Below are 15,622 nucleotides of genomic sequence, written 5' to 3'. Positions count from 1 at the left end.
ATTCAATAATGGGTTTAATATGGGTTCCAGAGGCGTATATCATTAAAAATGGCTGAAAGCACTGCGTTAGAGACCATTGAGATTCACCCAATCAATTTTCCTCCCGATGTTCTTGCCAGAATATCACCAGAACTGTCTTTACAAAGACATCTATCCCTAGGTATAAGACCATGTCTAAGAAAGTATGAAGAATTTAGAGATGTAATTATAGAAAACAATACTTTGTCGCGTTATGTGGACACAGAGAATGTAGATGCTAAGAACAATATTTTAGGTTCTAATGTGCTAAAAAGTGGCAAAACTATAGTGATCACTTCTATTACAGGTGGAATAATAGAAGAAAATAGTGCCTCCATTAAAGATTTAGATGATTTTGGTGAGGACGAATTACTTGAAGTGACCAAGGAGGACGATATACTTGCAGAATATGCCTCTGTCTATCCAGTGGTGGAGGTCGAAAGAGGTAGAGTGGGCGCTTGTACGGATGAAGAAATGACTATATCACAGAAACTGTACGATTCCATACTGCACTCTAGGATATTACCCAAAAAAGCTTTGAAAGTAAAAGCAGGCATTCGTAGTGTGAACGAAGATGGTACTTTTACTGTATTGTACCCTGATGAACTGGAAAATGGTGCATTAAATGGAACAAATCTAAAAATGAAAAGAAAGTGGTCATACGTTCTGTATGCAAAAATTGTAGTCTTAAGCCGTACTGGTCCAGTGTTCGATCTATGTTGGAATTCCTTAATGTATGCTTTACAGAATGTAAAATTGCCTAGAGCATTTATAGATGAACGAGCATCCGACTTAAGAATGACGATAAGAACAAGAGGAAGAAGTGCTACTATTAGGGAAACATACGAAATTATTTGTGATCAAACTAAGTCACTACCGCTAATGATAAACTTACAGAATATTGCATTTGCCTCAAATTATGGGGTAATAGAGTTAGATCCCGAATCCCAATTACAAGACCCTAACAACGCTGAAGAAGAAGTCGACATTGATATGGACGATCTAAAATCTGTGCTGATAGCGGATTTAGACACTGAAGCAGAAGAAACAAGTATTCACACTACGATATCCGTCATTACTACTCCTGCAGGTAACTACAAGCAATTAACATTGGTGGGAGCGGGCGCCAAGATAACCCCAGAGATGATAAAAAGATCATTATCGTTGTCTAAGGTAAGGGCAGACGATTTGTCTACAAGACTAAACAAATAAGACACACATCTGAGTAATAATAATCAATAACTTTTGAGAGGATACGGGGAGCCTTTTTTTTTTCGAGAATAATATGTATATGTAGTATATATAACAAAACCATCTCGATCTTTACAATATAATAGTAATAGTAATAATAGATTCGCCAAGAGAAAAAGAATTCACGAAAATCAGCACTTCAAACTTGCCTGAGGGTTGTAACTTACCTTTTTCTTCTGTGTTGAGGTTTTGGCGATGGAGATGGAGTTGGAACGTTTTTTAAGTCAACGTTAACGTACTCGTTGACTTTGGCGGCAACACCACCGTGTGCACGCTTCACTACTCTACTAGTTTTGGTTCCTTTACGCTTATAAACGTTAATGTAGAATGAGATGAATAGTACCAAATATGAAGAAATAATAGCACAACCAGCAAAGGTGGCAGTTGTCGAGCCTACACAGTCACCACAATGTGGTAAAACTGGGAAATATAAGTGGGCTGCTTTTTGATAGACAGCAAAATAAATGAAGCCAATATCCAAAACAAATTGAATGATTTGAAATCTAGTAACCCACTCTTTCCACCAGACTCTGATGCCTCTAGCAGCTAGGAAATAATACCAATACATAACCACATGCACTCCAAGATTTAATGAAATAGGGACCCAAGAAATTGAGGTGGTGCCCATCAATTGGGTGTAACACAATAAAGCGGTAGCGCCATGGTGATAAGTATGCAAAAATGTCAATTTCTTATGCTTTAGCACCAAGAAAATTGTGTCTATAAATTCAATAAATTTGACAATGTAATTCATGTAATATAATGTAACAAGTGGTTGAGTCCAAGCACCAATATTGCAGATAGCGAAATATAACCCGTGCTGAACAATAATAGGTACCAACTGTTCAATCATAAGCAACAATAGCGTCAGGGAAAGAGAAGTTAAAAACAGATTATGCAATTGGAAAAGGCCATTTAATTTAAAAGGCTTCGACTTACTTAACAGTAACTCGCCACCGAAAATAATCACATAATAAGCAGCGATCGTATACAGTACAGGAGGCAGTGTACTTAATGGTAATTCACCAGCAACAAACTGAAATTCACTTGGAACAAATTTACCGTTAGTTACACACGTGACAATATCATCGAAATGCTCCCACAACGAAACATTGAAGAATGGTCGTTCTAAAGTCGGTAAATAGTCATGTAGTTGGGGATAACGCTCAAACAACGGAGCAGCATATTGAGTAACGAGTGAATTCATGCTTCAAGACGAAGATAATCGGTTCAATCCTCTTATTTTGCGCAAAATCACTTGTGAACAACAGTAAAATGAAAAATATTTTTCCAGTTTTTCAGCAACTTTTTCGTGATGTTTATTCCTTTGTAGGTTTTGCGATTTTCAGCGGTGGCCGCACGCCAAGCAAGGCATATGAATCCGTATAAAAAAAAAATGTGACATATTTACACGACACTTAAAGAGAGGTCATTAAAAACCAAAAGCTATATGCTACAGGTTCAATAAGAAATTACAATTATGATCAATAGGTCCTTATTTGATATATAGAATATACGATACTGCTCACCGTGCAAGGTAACGTATATTTGATAGTTTTGTCAATCACTAGAAGGTGGGAAAATAAAGTATAGATATAACTTTCTCGCAGCCGTTTACTCAATCATTATTTTCCTTTTTAGACAAAAAGCCGTTCATTGCATCTGGCGCGGATGCTACTGCAGCCAAGGCAGCCAGTGGATCATTCGAAAAATTGAACTTTGGAGGCGCACGACTTGTCGAACTAGCTCGTGGAGCAGGTAAAGTGAAAGGTATGCCTCGAGAAACAGTATGGTTCAATGGTGGCAAGGGCCTTCCATCCGGGTTCGATTGTCCATTTCCATTTACAGGGTTCAGAAGCGCGGAAATAGAACTGGATCTTGGTGTGGTGATGTTTTGTTTTATTTCTTGAACTACAATATTGTTTAAGTTGGGAGTGTCTTCGACTTCTGCTTGGCACCTAGAAGCATTTTGGATAGAAGTTTTCATATCTCGGTTAGGATTATTCAATAGATTATTGATTGTCGTCGACTTACGGCTAGCTTCAATGGAATGCCTTTCATTACTAAAGTTTTGGTTATTTGTTATTGACGAAGCCGCATCCGCTAATGTGTCAATATGGTCTACGGTTCTGTTGCGGAGGTCTGTCATTGTATGTTCAGGTACTTCTGAACGAGGAAACTGGATGGAGGGTAGTCTTGGTGGTGGTAACGTGGTTAAAGGAGCGCTAACTTTAGAAAAACTATCGCGATGAAATTCAGGCCCAAATGGCCTCGTAGAGCCATCTGTAGATGATATGGAGGTATCATGACCGTGCGTTGGTTGGCCAATAAAAAATCCTAAAGCCGGCATTTGTTGAGGCGGAATGTTACTGTACGCATTGATATTGGGACGTTCTGGTTGCATTAATATTTGGGATTGGTGCACCGATTCTGAACTAGTTCCGTCTCGCTTCAAGTCAGTTTCATCAACTAGTGTTTTCCACCCATTGCGCGCCGCATTTCTTTGGTAATAATTCCTTACCATTGTGGTAGACTTGGTGCCCAGCTTCTCCGATATCAAAGACCACTGGGAGCCAAACTCTTTCAATAATTCTGGGAAGAGTTGAGATTCACGAACACTCCAATAACTTGTTTTATGGTCTGGCACAGTTTTGTGTTTCTTTCTTTGCAGCGCATTCTCTAAATTAAAATCAAGTTCTCTGGTCTCGTCTGGATAATAATCGCTTTGTATACTTCCTTTTTGTACCATTGATGGAACACTATCGCCGATTTTGATCAAACTTGACGTATCTTCAATCACATCATGCACCCTTTTCAAATTGCTTGTGGTCATAGTATCTTCTCGTCCATCTGCAATATCTTCGTTTCCATTTTCAGCTGTATTTTTGACGATATTCTCGGATATATCTCGTAATTTATCTTTAGCTTCAAGAACTTGAACCAAAACGGGCGGAGCTATTTCTTTAATAATTTCTTCACTTTTTTCTTCCTTATCCGCTGTGCTAATTGACTCATCTTTACCTTCCTCGACTTCAATTTCTTCCTCATTACCTCTTTCCTTTCTCTTACGACGCTTGGCAGCAGCTGACATTTTCCTCTTTTTGTTTTTATCAATAAGAAGCTGTCTATAATTTACAGTTTTCTTGGTTCTATAATAATGTAAAACACATTCCTCAGGAGTTCGTAAACCACCCATGTAGTGTGAAATCTTTCCAAATTTTTTGGGATGAATCAGATAACCTTCCAAAAATAAAGAGTGTTCGTGATCAGAGAAGTTGTCTGTAGCATCCTTTAATATTCTAGATGCCCAAAGATTCTTGTCTGTAACTAAATTATTAACGTCACAGAACTTGAAAGAAAATTTGTGTACTGGGTCTAAAATCAAAGAAGGAATTGTTGCAGCGGCCTGATAATGCTTATAATTCGGATCAATCTGTAATAGTACATTTTCCATTTCCGCATCATCAACGAAATCAGCTCTGTTTCTGCGACGGGATGATGAAGAGGAAGATGGATGGCGTAAGCTTTTTTCCTTTTCTGTTTCGATTCCTTCCTCGCGTCTTTTCTGTTCCATTAACTCATGCTCTCTACGTTTATTTTCGATCTCTTCCTTCCTTAAATTTTCGCTTAGTTTAGTTAAAACCTCGCATTCTTTTTCATACTTCTTCTGCAAATCAAAATAATTATGTTTCAATTTTATTCTTTTCAAATGTTCTTGCTTTTTTATTTTTGATATTATTTTAGTTAGGATAAGCCCCGTGGCTTGCTGGTGAATAAGTTTGTTTTGGACGTAAAATGGATACTCTGAGAAACTTCTGATTGCCTTTTTCAGCAGGTATTTCTGTTTGATGATCATTTTGTTTCTCTTCTGGTTTTTTATTTCCCACAATCTTGTTTCTGCTTTTGATAGTGGAAAAATACATCCTTCAACTTCCTCGAGTGGTTCTTCATACCTTTTATTATTCTCTTCAACTCTCAGTTTCGTTAAGTCTGTTTTCAGAGCCTTCGGGTCGTATATTCTTTCATAATCTCTAATTTCCGGACTTTCTTTTCTCTTGATAGGTTTTATTAGTTCTCCCTGTTGTTCTTTGATTACTTGGGCTGTACTGGCAGTTGTTTTTGCTGTCGTCCAAATTCCATCTTGCTTTTCATCCTTACTAGCTTTATTTGACTTCACAGTGCTAGCTTGCAATTCTTCATGTTCTTTTCTTTTTACTGTGATAAAGTGCTCCTTCACCACGCCGGGCACACTTTCATTTGTAGTTATTTTTTCCAAGACATTTTTTTCATTATTTTTTACACTATGGGATTCTGCGAGTACATTAGGTTTATAATCTGTTTCTTCTGGCATATATTTGACATCCTGATATGGCATAGTTTTTGCCTCATCTTTACTAAACGCTTCAGTTTTAACTAGGGGTTCTGGTTTTTCTAACTTGTTTGCGTCGTGAAATTTATTAGCATAAAGGGATGGTGATGACTGCGAATGGGGTGATTTTAAAAAAGTGATGCTATTTGTCTTCCAAAAAGGTTCTCTTTGAGAAACTGAGTTAGTGTTGCTGGTGGTCATCATATTACCGACATGATTATCAAAAAGTGGTCTTGAAAGCGTTCCACTGGATCTCCATTTGTTGCTCCTAGAGTAGTAGGAATGAGGGCTATTGCTATTAACCAATGAAACATTACTTGATTCGGGATTGTTTGTTACATCAGGCTTATAATCATCCATTGATCTAGGTCTAGCCCGAGAATTTCCATTGGCAGCATAAAACGGTTGAACTTTTGAAGTTGCTGGAGAAAAGTGCGATACTTTTGAAGAAGCAGTAGATTGAGGGTTATATCTGCTCATGATTTTTCGTGAATAACGTGATTTTCCGATATCAGTATTGACGTGTGTCGTTGTGTTTAAATTTGTGCTTTCCGGAGTTGAACTGGTGGTTGAAGACGGTCTTTCGGCCTCTGGGTTATAACGGCTTCCAATCTTTCTTGTTAACGGGTAGGATGATGACGAAGGCCTGCTAACTGAGCTGGGATCATATCGAGATGGCCTAGGTGCTTCGATGCCATATGCGCTTCCTGGTATAGCTGTAGGAAGAGGTGAAGTTGCAGTAGCAGGAACAAGAGATGGATTTGTTGAATTATCCAAAGTAGGAGATGATACAAATCCATTACTGATCGATTTTGAGAAACCACTCTTTGAATAAACACCAGAAGGATGCCTTCGGTTAGGATTGTTAGAATAATGATACCTTTTTTTATCTCCAAGCCTTCGCGTAGGTGGCGGATACCCCATGTTGTCCGTATTATTGAATTTCGTTTCTAGTCACTATCCTATGCACAAGTTAGTAGGCAAATTATTGAGCAAGCTGTTTCAAAGCAATTAAGTGGTTTGTTGTTTTGCTTGTTGAAGTTTCGAGCAATGTAAGGGCTTCTTTCCCTCCACCTGTCTTGAATAATGAGTAAATATGAAAGTGATGAACAAAGTCAAAAGTAATGCGTTTTTTTTTGTCTCTATTGAATCTGCAGTTGTGTTATGAATTTTTACATAATTCAATGAAGAATTAATCATTTGTTTTTTTTCTTTACCCTTTTGCCGTTTTCCATAGGCGCAAGAAAAGAAGAAATACTAAAAAAATACCCGGCATTGGTGATGATAATGACGACGTATGCAATTACAATAATAAGAACGAAAACTGACCTGAATAAAAAACGTACTAACTATAAAATTGAGTTTTTTAAAGAATAGTTTTGATGACATATCTAGTACCAAATAGCTAACCTACCATCTAGGGTTCCTGCAATTATTTCTATTTCATCAGGCTTTGTTGTATCTTTGCGTCTTTTCTGAGACAGATATGTCTTCCCCCGCGCCTTAATGCAAGTTATGGCTTTCTCTCCCTCTGTAGAGAGTTGTTTCAGTAGTTTTATTGCCCATTCGTTGTGAAAAGTCAAGAAGAGTTCATAAATCTCTATTGTTCCATCTGAAAACCCAACCAGTAGTATTTCTATCTCTTTCCAATAGTCATGTTTTCTGTAGCCTGTATCCAATTTAGTGAAATCAAAAAAATCAATTGAAGTTGCGATTTTAACTGGTCCAAACTCCTTTGATGTATATTTTTCGCCATTCAAGTTGAAAATTATAATGCTGTTATTTTCGGTCAAGGCCATTATATTTCCGTTATGTTGAGATATTGCTATATTTTTCGCATTATTCGCGATTTGCCTCACTAATTCGAAATTAATCATATCCCAGATATATACTGAGCCATTGATATCTAAGGTTAAAAGGGTATTGTAATCGTAATAACAACGCATCTCCTTGAGTTCAAATAAGTGCCCAAACATCGTTTTCTTTTTTTCAAGGTTACCGGAAGCAGAATGTTTATCTTTATGGTATTTCCAAACTTTTATCAGTCCAGTTTTATCACCAGTTATGAATTGGCCTGACTTCCAGTACATAAAAGATGTAATTTGAGCCATATGCCTATTTTCGAAAATGTCTAATCCAATCTTTAACGAACTTTTATTCACAATTCTTAAAGACACTAATGTTTCTTCTGTTTTAAAAAATAAGTTTGGAAAAGCAAACCCTCTCCAGTATAGCGAATCGAAGCAACTAGGATCATGAACAACATAATCCACTGACTTGTTCTTCTCGTTCAAGTTGTAGATTGTTTTTTCGAATATTGGCTTACTTGGAATATTATGCCAGCCTTCTGGTGTTAATTGTCTAACATTATTGGCTACCTTTTTGGGATGAGGTTCCTGAAATATTTGCAAAGGCGTCTGACCAAAGTTGTGAATAATGCCAGTGATAGCTCTTCGCTCGTTTTCATCGTTAATGTTATCAAGATTGACAGCGCCGGGATAACTCAACCTATTAAATACGTTAATAGACTGCACAGCAATTTCACCCTTTTGTTTATAACCAAATATCAGATCAATCCATTCATGCAAATGTGCCGAGACATAAGGACTTTCTAAAGCTTCTCTGTTCTTTTGGATAAAAACCTTTGCATCTTCATTTGCCCAGGGAGGAAGGACAACATCATCAACTTTTTTGCCACCTTGATCTGTACCGAAGTCATAATTATTTACATTCGTTAAAAATTCAGGTAAGAAGAAAAACTCAGGTGTCAATTCCCTTACATCTGTCGTATTTTCAGAAGACGCTGAGCTCCAAGCCCTTTCAAGAGAACTGAATAGTCGATCTGCAGGGCCAAAACTTCCACCTTGCAACAATAGAAAAGATTCAACAAAAGGCTTCAGCCTTATTAAGTACGAAGATACTATCATAGCTGAGGAATAATGCGTTCCATAATGAAATGGAGCCGAATCAGGATCATCTAAGGAGGCCAATGCTTCATAGCGTTCAATAAACTGTAATTTTCTTTTCTCGCTTTGAGCACCCATAGGTTTAGAAAGGTCTCGATAAGTTTGAGGATCCTCTAAATCAAGCACGTTACTTTCGTAATCCGCAATGACCCAAGGAAACACCGGATATTGAGTTAAATCGTTAAATGTTCTTCCTGCTAGGGTGTTGATACTCAACAAATAATAAAAATTTGAAATCTCTCCCTTAACCCATTTCTTGCTGAGCTCAAATCCATCTATCAAGCTATTGTTCGCAGAGAAGACACTGGTGAATTTAGAAGCAATGCTTGCCTTTCCTATACCGTTTTTTGTCACTATACTATTTCCTCGGTTATTTATTTCCTGCAAAACACTCGAAAAAATTGGATCGGTCGGAAGGTGCTTAGGAATCTTATTCAGTACTCGTAGAATGTCATCCCTGACCTTTTTGTTATAAAAACTAAAAAACGCGCTAACTCTTTCTTCAAATAATAATTCGATGGCAACATCGCGGAGTAGAAATGGTCTTTTAGTTACAAAAGTAAGGTCGAGAAGCTTCCAAACAAAAACTTCATGTTTGAGGAGTGTTGATATCCTTTTTGCATTAGGACCATTGATCAAACTAACCGTCATATCTCGTAATTCTTGCGCTATTTCGGATAGTTTGGAGATTTTTTTATCCTCTAAATTAAAATAGTAGTCACTTACAAAGTAAAGGTAATTACTACCATGAATTAAAATTCCTTCCTTAATTTCCAATCCAATAATTAGACTGCAGTTCCAAATAGTTACAATAGAATCTCTGTCTCTTAAAAGTCTAAGAATTTTCCTATTTTCATTCAAATCGCCAACTGTTTCCGATTCAAGAGTTTCTACATGATCGATAAATTCGTAAGACAAAATGCTTCCACTTTCTCTCCTTTGCCTATTACCACTTGTTATGGTTTCATGGCTCATGTCCTCATCATTAAGTAGTGGTTCATTTTTCGGTTCCCAAGCTGGCAAAAGCCTTCTCTTCATCCCATTGAAATCTTCTACAAAATCCAGCGACCATTTACAGGATGTATTAGGATCCAACTGTATCTCCAATACATGTCTCAGATGGAAAATTAAAAGATTCAAATTATTTCGAAAGAATACTGAGTTCTCTTCCCTATCCGTTTTGATGTTGGAGATGTATCTTGATATAGACTTTTTTATTTTAAACTCTAAAGGAGTGTTATCTCTCTTAAATAAAATAAGGCATTTCTTGTTGTTTTGGGTCATGTATTCGAATCTTGCATTTTTCCATTCATAGACTTGATTATTGATCTGCTGAATGCTTAACGCTGAAAAATGTGTATTCTTTAATAAGATATTGGCGAGAGTGTTTTTAAATCGTAACTGCTGTGAATCATTGAAAAAAAATGAATATTGTTTCGCTGTAAAGTCCATTGTGTCACAACTATTGTCTGACAGTACATGAGCCAAACCGTCGACTACGTCACATTTGTTAATCACATCAAAGAAATTGGCTAACTCCTTTAGTTTCCTTTCTTTTTTTTTTATGATCATTTTGATACAGTCTAAAATTATTCTGTTGTATCCATGGTCGTGCAACCTATTTACTAAAAACATCAACAATAAACCGGTAATCTCATTATCGCATACCCCACGCGCGAATAAAATTTCTTGATGCAGCATTAATGATTTAGAAAACATCTCGTACTCTTCTGTCCCCCAAATTATATCCCTAGCTGTACTAAAGTATATTAAGTTTGTTATGCAAAGTTTAAAATCCTGTAATAATTGCGACTTTGAAACATTTTTGAAATGGTAAAATGATGATTTATTAATCTGACTGACACAATGGAGAAGACTCGTATAACTCGAAAAATAAAATTCTTTGGGCATGACAATTTGTGATGTATCGGGCCGAAATTTTCGAAGAAGGTAAAGCAGATTTGAAATTATGTATGGATATTTCGACATCATTGAGTTTAACTTGTTAAACCTACCTATCATGTCATTAAGTATTTCAGGTAAAATAATCAATGTGAATGAGAGCTGTAAATAATTGCAGTTATCTATTACAGTTTTGGGATGGACTAGCTTGTATTCTGTATTGTGACAAAAAAATGCACTCAAAAAGACTTCAAAATCATAAGCGGCGTATTTCGTAAGAGCATTCGTTACGGTATTTTTAATCATCCTAGAAATTACTTGGGAAGAGCTTTTGAACTCAAAGATGCCTTCGGATTCTCTTAAAGCTATCAAGAGATCTAATAATGAAACGATCACATAACTGTACCTAGGATCGAATGTGGATTTATTAGCAGGAACTGTACTTAAGAACTCTAGATTATCGACGAATCTTATTATGTCGCAATTCAGATTTGACAAAGAAGAAGCATCATTGACATTACAGTTAATCACATGCCATTCTATGAAGCTGATAATCAAACAAATGATTTCCGCTGTTGTTATCTTACCATCTCGAATCTCTCTTATTATATTATTTTCAGCATCTGAAAACAGTTCGTTAGTCGTGGTATAATTACCTATTGAATAGGTGAGAAGTAAAGAAATAATCACCTGTCGATGACATTTTCCCACTTTACAAATCATGCTCAATATGAGTTTAAAACCATCATTTTTATAAAATTGTTTGAATAGCGGTTTGTTGGTCAGAATTATCTTGAATAAAATATTCAAGCACGTGAGGAAGCCTGATCCATTATCTTCCACTAGCCGATCCATAATCATCAACACTAGCTTGATGGGCATTATTCTTGACATCATCCTCGCATTTTCGTCGCTGTCTTGATCTAAGTAGAACGAAAAGAGCTGGTCTACCGTCTGAAGCATAATACCAGAAGAGCGCATATCATTTCCTTTAATGAAGTAATATGAAAGATGTAAAAGCCACTGCAGATGCCTTTTGCTAAAGTTGTATTTCAGTAAAATCACTAGTACAGAAGTCAAGTCATTTGACAGCTCACTGAGCTGACTATTTGGATTCTCTTTCTTCACGACGGCTTGATAGCCTAAACATAATTTTTCTAGAGTATTCATGTCATTCAACTTTCCAGCATTAAATTCGGAATAAACAGAAGCTTCCACCAAGCTTGAAGTTTGAAAAAAAAGAAATCTAATAATCTCTGATCCACCTGATGCAAAAGAACTTTCATTCTCGTACCACAAATCCAAATTAAGCACTAAGTTCTCGTAGGCATCTGTATCCAAAATTATGGACTTAGAAATATCGTTGAAGTCCCACCCACAAAACTCCAAGAATAAATTAAAAAATTGGATATTCAGAGGCTGACATAAACCTTGCCTTATTCTTTGTGTTAATGTGTAAGCAAACAATGGGAACCCGAAGTCTTTCTTAAACCAATTAAGAATATCAACATTTCGTAAAAGATTCATTAGATGTGATACTTGGCGGAACAGGTCATCCATGTTTTCACATTTCGTTACATTTAAAAAGGCAAGTCGTATGGAATCAATAGAAACGAATGTTGAAATCAGGTTTGAACTCTGATAGAGAAAGCATTTGCCCGTTTCTGGGATATCTTTTGAGTGTATATTTTCTTTGAATATTATTGTGAAATTATCGGATTCGGTGAAATCCTCTCGAATATCATTCGGGTTAAAATCAACAACAATATTCTCTATTTCAAGAAGCCCAACCTCACTTATAAGATTTACGGATAATATCTTCGTTGGTGATGTCATCATCGAACGAGCTCTAGCAATCAAAACACTCTGGTAATTCGATAAGACTCCTAAATTTGCATTTTTCTTACTAAATGTATAATTGTAATAAGTGCCGATAGCAGGAAGTATATTTATAGCAAATTCAGTTAGTGATCCATCCCATAAACAAAATCTATACAGTTTGAAGGAACATATCATGGAGCCCAGTTCACAAGTGCTAAATCGGCATATGGCATTTTCAAATAACGTGAGTTGATTAATCATATTCCCATCAACATACAAGCTTATTCGATTACTGCGATCAATTATAACCACAATAAAGTACAACACTCCCACCTCAAATTCAAAGTTTTCAAACAGACCAATCATGTAATTATCGTTTGAGATACAAAGTTGTCCTTCTTTAACTTCTAAATAAATGTGACTGCCAATGGTCATTATCCTATTTGAGGTAACGGAATTTAGTTCAACGTAGAAGAGAAATGAGTGATTGATTTTCTGTGATTCTTGCAGTTGAAAAATTTTATATGAATTCTCAAACTGTAAGTAATTTTGTGATTGAGGATCAGATACTTGTAGTGTTAATGAACTCAAAACATCATCACAAAATTTCAGGTTCTTGGAAAGGTACAGCTGCTGTAACTCTGAAGGTGTGCAATCTACAGAAAGCATCACAATATACCACTCCATAAGGATTCTTTGTAGTAGTATATATTTCCAGGTATCGTTTTTCTTTGACAATACTTCGAAGATTCCAATTCTCAATTGTTTCAACTTGCCCAAATCTTGTTTATTTATTAGCGAAATGTTGGATAAAGTGAGAATAATTTGGATGACCACAGCAGAACTAACCGAATCAGTCAATGTCTCTAATAACTGCATCCATCGTTCCGGCTCTGCTATGTTGAAATTTTTGCTATCGCCACTCAATTCAAATTTTTTTGAAAGTGCAAGGCAAACATAATTATTTAGCTCACATAAATCGTTTTCTACCATGGATTTTTTATTATTATTATTAGTATTATCCTGTATCACATAACCTTGCACTATCTTAGTTAGCTGATTCTGTAAAGAATTCTCTACGCCTGATTCGATTTCATTCTCAATCGGTTGCAATACGAGTATGTCTCCCAAAATTAGGGTTGCCTTTTTTACATCTCTTTGGAGTTTCAGGACCATAGAAGCTGCATTAATGATTGAATCCATGTCCCTAGCTTATATATTGGGTAGAAAAGAAGAACAACCAATTGGCTTGCAGTGATGCTACTAGAATCGGAGTATAAGTGCTCTAGATTATTTTTATAACCTTAGGCGATATTGCAAGGATTACATCAGCGGAATCCTACTGTAGTGAAAGGGGGTCGATGCGGTGGGGACAAAGATGCTGACTTTGAAGGCCTCTTATATTTCCCATTACCCGGATAGGTTGTTTACGACATCGTCGACCATATTGAACAATAATGATGGGCAGCGGCGAGTGTCGAATTGTTTTCAGACCATCTACTTGTCCTTAACCGTGCCCCGTTTATACCTTCGTTTCCCTCAAAAGATGAGAATTCATAATTTAGCAATAAGTAAGGGGGAAATAACCGCTGATTTTAAGCTAAGGCCTGCCCAAGTTCCACTTGTTTGTGGTTATACACAGAACAAACGACTTGATAATAGTTTGTGCTGTAAAACAATTTCAAAAATATGTAATAGTGTTTTCCGAGTATCATGTTTTCCTGGGATCATGAATGGCATTCTACTATTTATGAAAACTCCCAGGAAAGTACAGAGAAATCACATTACCCGGATAATATCACTGTATTTTTCTGTCTTTATTTTCATTTATAAAGAGTGCACTTCATATATTGTTAGATAATTTCCTTTAACCGATTTTCAGTTGTTACAGTGAAAAATAACAAAATATTTTACATTCCAAGGACCGGTATTATTGTAGGGGATTTGTGACTTTCAAGGCAATGTCCTCTCTACAACCGAGTTCAAGAATAAGCATAACGGCTCTTTTTGTTATTCGAAAGCTTACAAGATGCAGTATCTTCGTATACTCTCCTATCACTTTCTAGTACTTCACACGGGCCTGACATCTCTTTCTGTCCCTTCCTATCAACTACTAAAGACTGATTCTTGTTCTTTCTTTCACTACATACAACTTCTTTTCCTCCAGTTACAAAGCAATACCTGGGACTGCTTTGATCGATTATAGTGTGGTGTACGGATTTTGTACACACCTGTACATCTGTACATCTGTACATCTAAAATATTCTCTGAACTTGCGTTCTTTTTCACTTCTAGAGGAAGCGACCATTCCATTCTTCTGCATCGCCGCCGCTTTTGGTAAACTCCTCGGCTTGCGGCAAACCTTCTTGCTCTCTTGGCTTATTCAATCTACGGCAGGGGATTCCTCTTGAGGTGAATAGCCCAAAATTTGAAGAGAACTGATTATTAATTGATATTTGACTGAAATCGCATCCTATTATTAACTAGATTTTAAACTAAAGACAATTAAGAAACCACAAGAACCCGCCATGTCTAGTATGTTTGATCACATAGTGAATATTACGAAGGATCGGCTATTTTCCATTGTGTTGTTTGGTGTATTCGAAGATGTTCATACCCCATCGAAAACTCAGAAAACATGAAAACGAGTGGACGAGGTTATTACTTTCGAACAATTTGTTATTTGTATTGTATCGTAGTAACCATAGTTCATCACGTCAACTTTTCCAATGGAAATGCAGGATTATTGTATTAGAGTCTTAAGAAAATAAAGAAACTTTTGGATACTAACAAAATTAATTACTGATATCTTTCGATATCAACTATTGTTGTTTATTTAGACGTTGTTCAAGCTCGTGACAATTCCCAAGTTTTTGGTGTTGCTAGAATCTACGCTTCTTTCAACGATACTTTCGTCCATGTTACCGATTTATCTGGTAAGGAAACCATCGCCAGAGTTACTGGTGGTATGAAGGTCAAAGCTGACAGAGATGAATCTTCCCCATACGCTGCTATGTTGGCTGCTCAAGATGTTGCCGCTAAGTGTAAGGAAGTTGGTATCACTGCTGTTCACGTTAAGATCAGAGCTACCGGTGGTACTAGAACTAAGACTCCAGGCCCAGGTGGTCAAGCTGCTTTAAGAGCTTTGGCAAGATCTGGTTTGAGAATTGGACGTATCGAAGATGTTACCCCAGTTCCATCTGACTCCACCAGAAAGAAGGGTGGTAGAAGAGGTAGAAGATTATGAGTTATGCATGTACTTGTACTTGTATTGCCGTATTATTTTTACAATCAA

At 36.6% G+C, this 15,622-nt stretch overlaps 5 protein-coding genes across 5 annotated transcripts; 2 read left to right on the top strand and 3 right to left on the bottom strand.

Moving 5' to 3' along the window:
• Nucleotides 1–48: 48 nt before the first annotated feature.
• On the top strand, nt 49–1,230 carry RRP43 (exosome non-catalytic core subunit RRP43; the record flags this gene model as incomplete). Its single annotated transcript, XM_056226461.1, has 1 exon — nt 49–1,230. The coding sequence occupies one exon, from the start codon at nt 49–51 to the stop codon at nt 1,228–1,230; it is 1,182 nt and encodes a 393-aa protein (XP_056080734.1).
• A 202-nt stretch (nt 1,231–1,432) lies between these two features.
• On the bottom strand, nt 1,433–2,476 carry ELO2 (fatty acid elongase ELO2; the record flags this gene model as incomplete). The annotated part of the gene is made up of 1 exon (XM_056226460.1): nt 1,433–2,476. The coding sequence occupies one exon, from the start codon at nt 2,474–2,476 to the stop codon at nt 1,433–1,435; it is 1,044 nt and encodes a 347-aa protein (XP_056080733.1).
• Nucleotides 2,477–2,887: 411 nt separating this feature from the next.
• SNT1 (Snt1p) lies at nt 2,888–6,562 on the bottom strand (the record flags this gene model as incomplete). Its single annotated transcript, XM_056226458.1, has 1 exon — nt 2,888–6,562. The coding sequence occupies one exon, from the start codon at nt 6,560–6,562 to the stop codon at nt 2,888–2,890; it is 3,675 nt and encodes a 1,224-aa protein (XP_056080732.1).
• A 467-nt stretch (nt 6,563–7,029) lies between these two features.
• Nucleotides 7,030–13,530, bottom strand: BPH1 (Bph1p; the record flags this gene model as incomplete). Its single annotated transcript, XM_056226457.1, has 1 exon — nt 7,030–13,530. One exon carries the CDS (start codon nt 13,528–13,530, stop codon nt 7,030–7,032), a length of 6,501 nt encoding a protein of 2,166 aa, XP_056080731.1.
• A 1,325-nt stretch (nt 13,531–14,855) lies between these two features.
• Nucleotides 14,856–15,574, top strand: RPS14A (40S ribosomal protein uS11; the record flags this gene model as incomplete). Its single annotated transcript, XM_056226456.1, has 2 exons — nt 14,856–14,862; nt 15,168–15,574. 2 exons carry the CDS (start codon nt 14,856–14,858, stop codon nt 15,572–15,574), a joined length of 414 nt encoding a protein of 137 aa, XP_056080730.1.
• Between the last annotated feature and the right edge of the window lie 48 nt (nt 15,575–15,622).

The sequence above is a fragment of the Saccharomyces mikatae genome, assembly GCF_947241705.1.
Source record: "Saccharomyces mikatae IFO 1815 strain IFO1815 genome assembly, chromosome: 3".
Lineage (NCBI taxonomy): Eukaryota > Fungi > Ascomycota > Saccharomycetes > Saccharomycetales > Saccharomycetaceae > Saccharomyces > Saccharomyces mikatae.
This window is presented reverse-complemented; position numbering and strand designations above follow the sequence as displayed.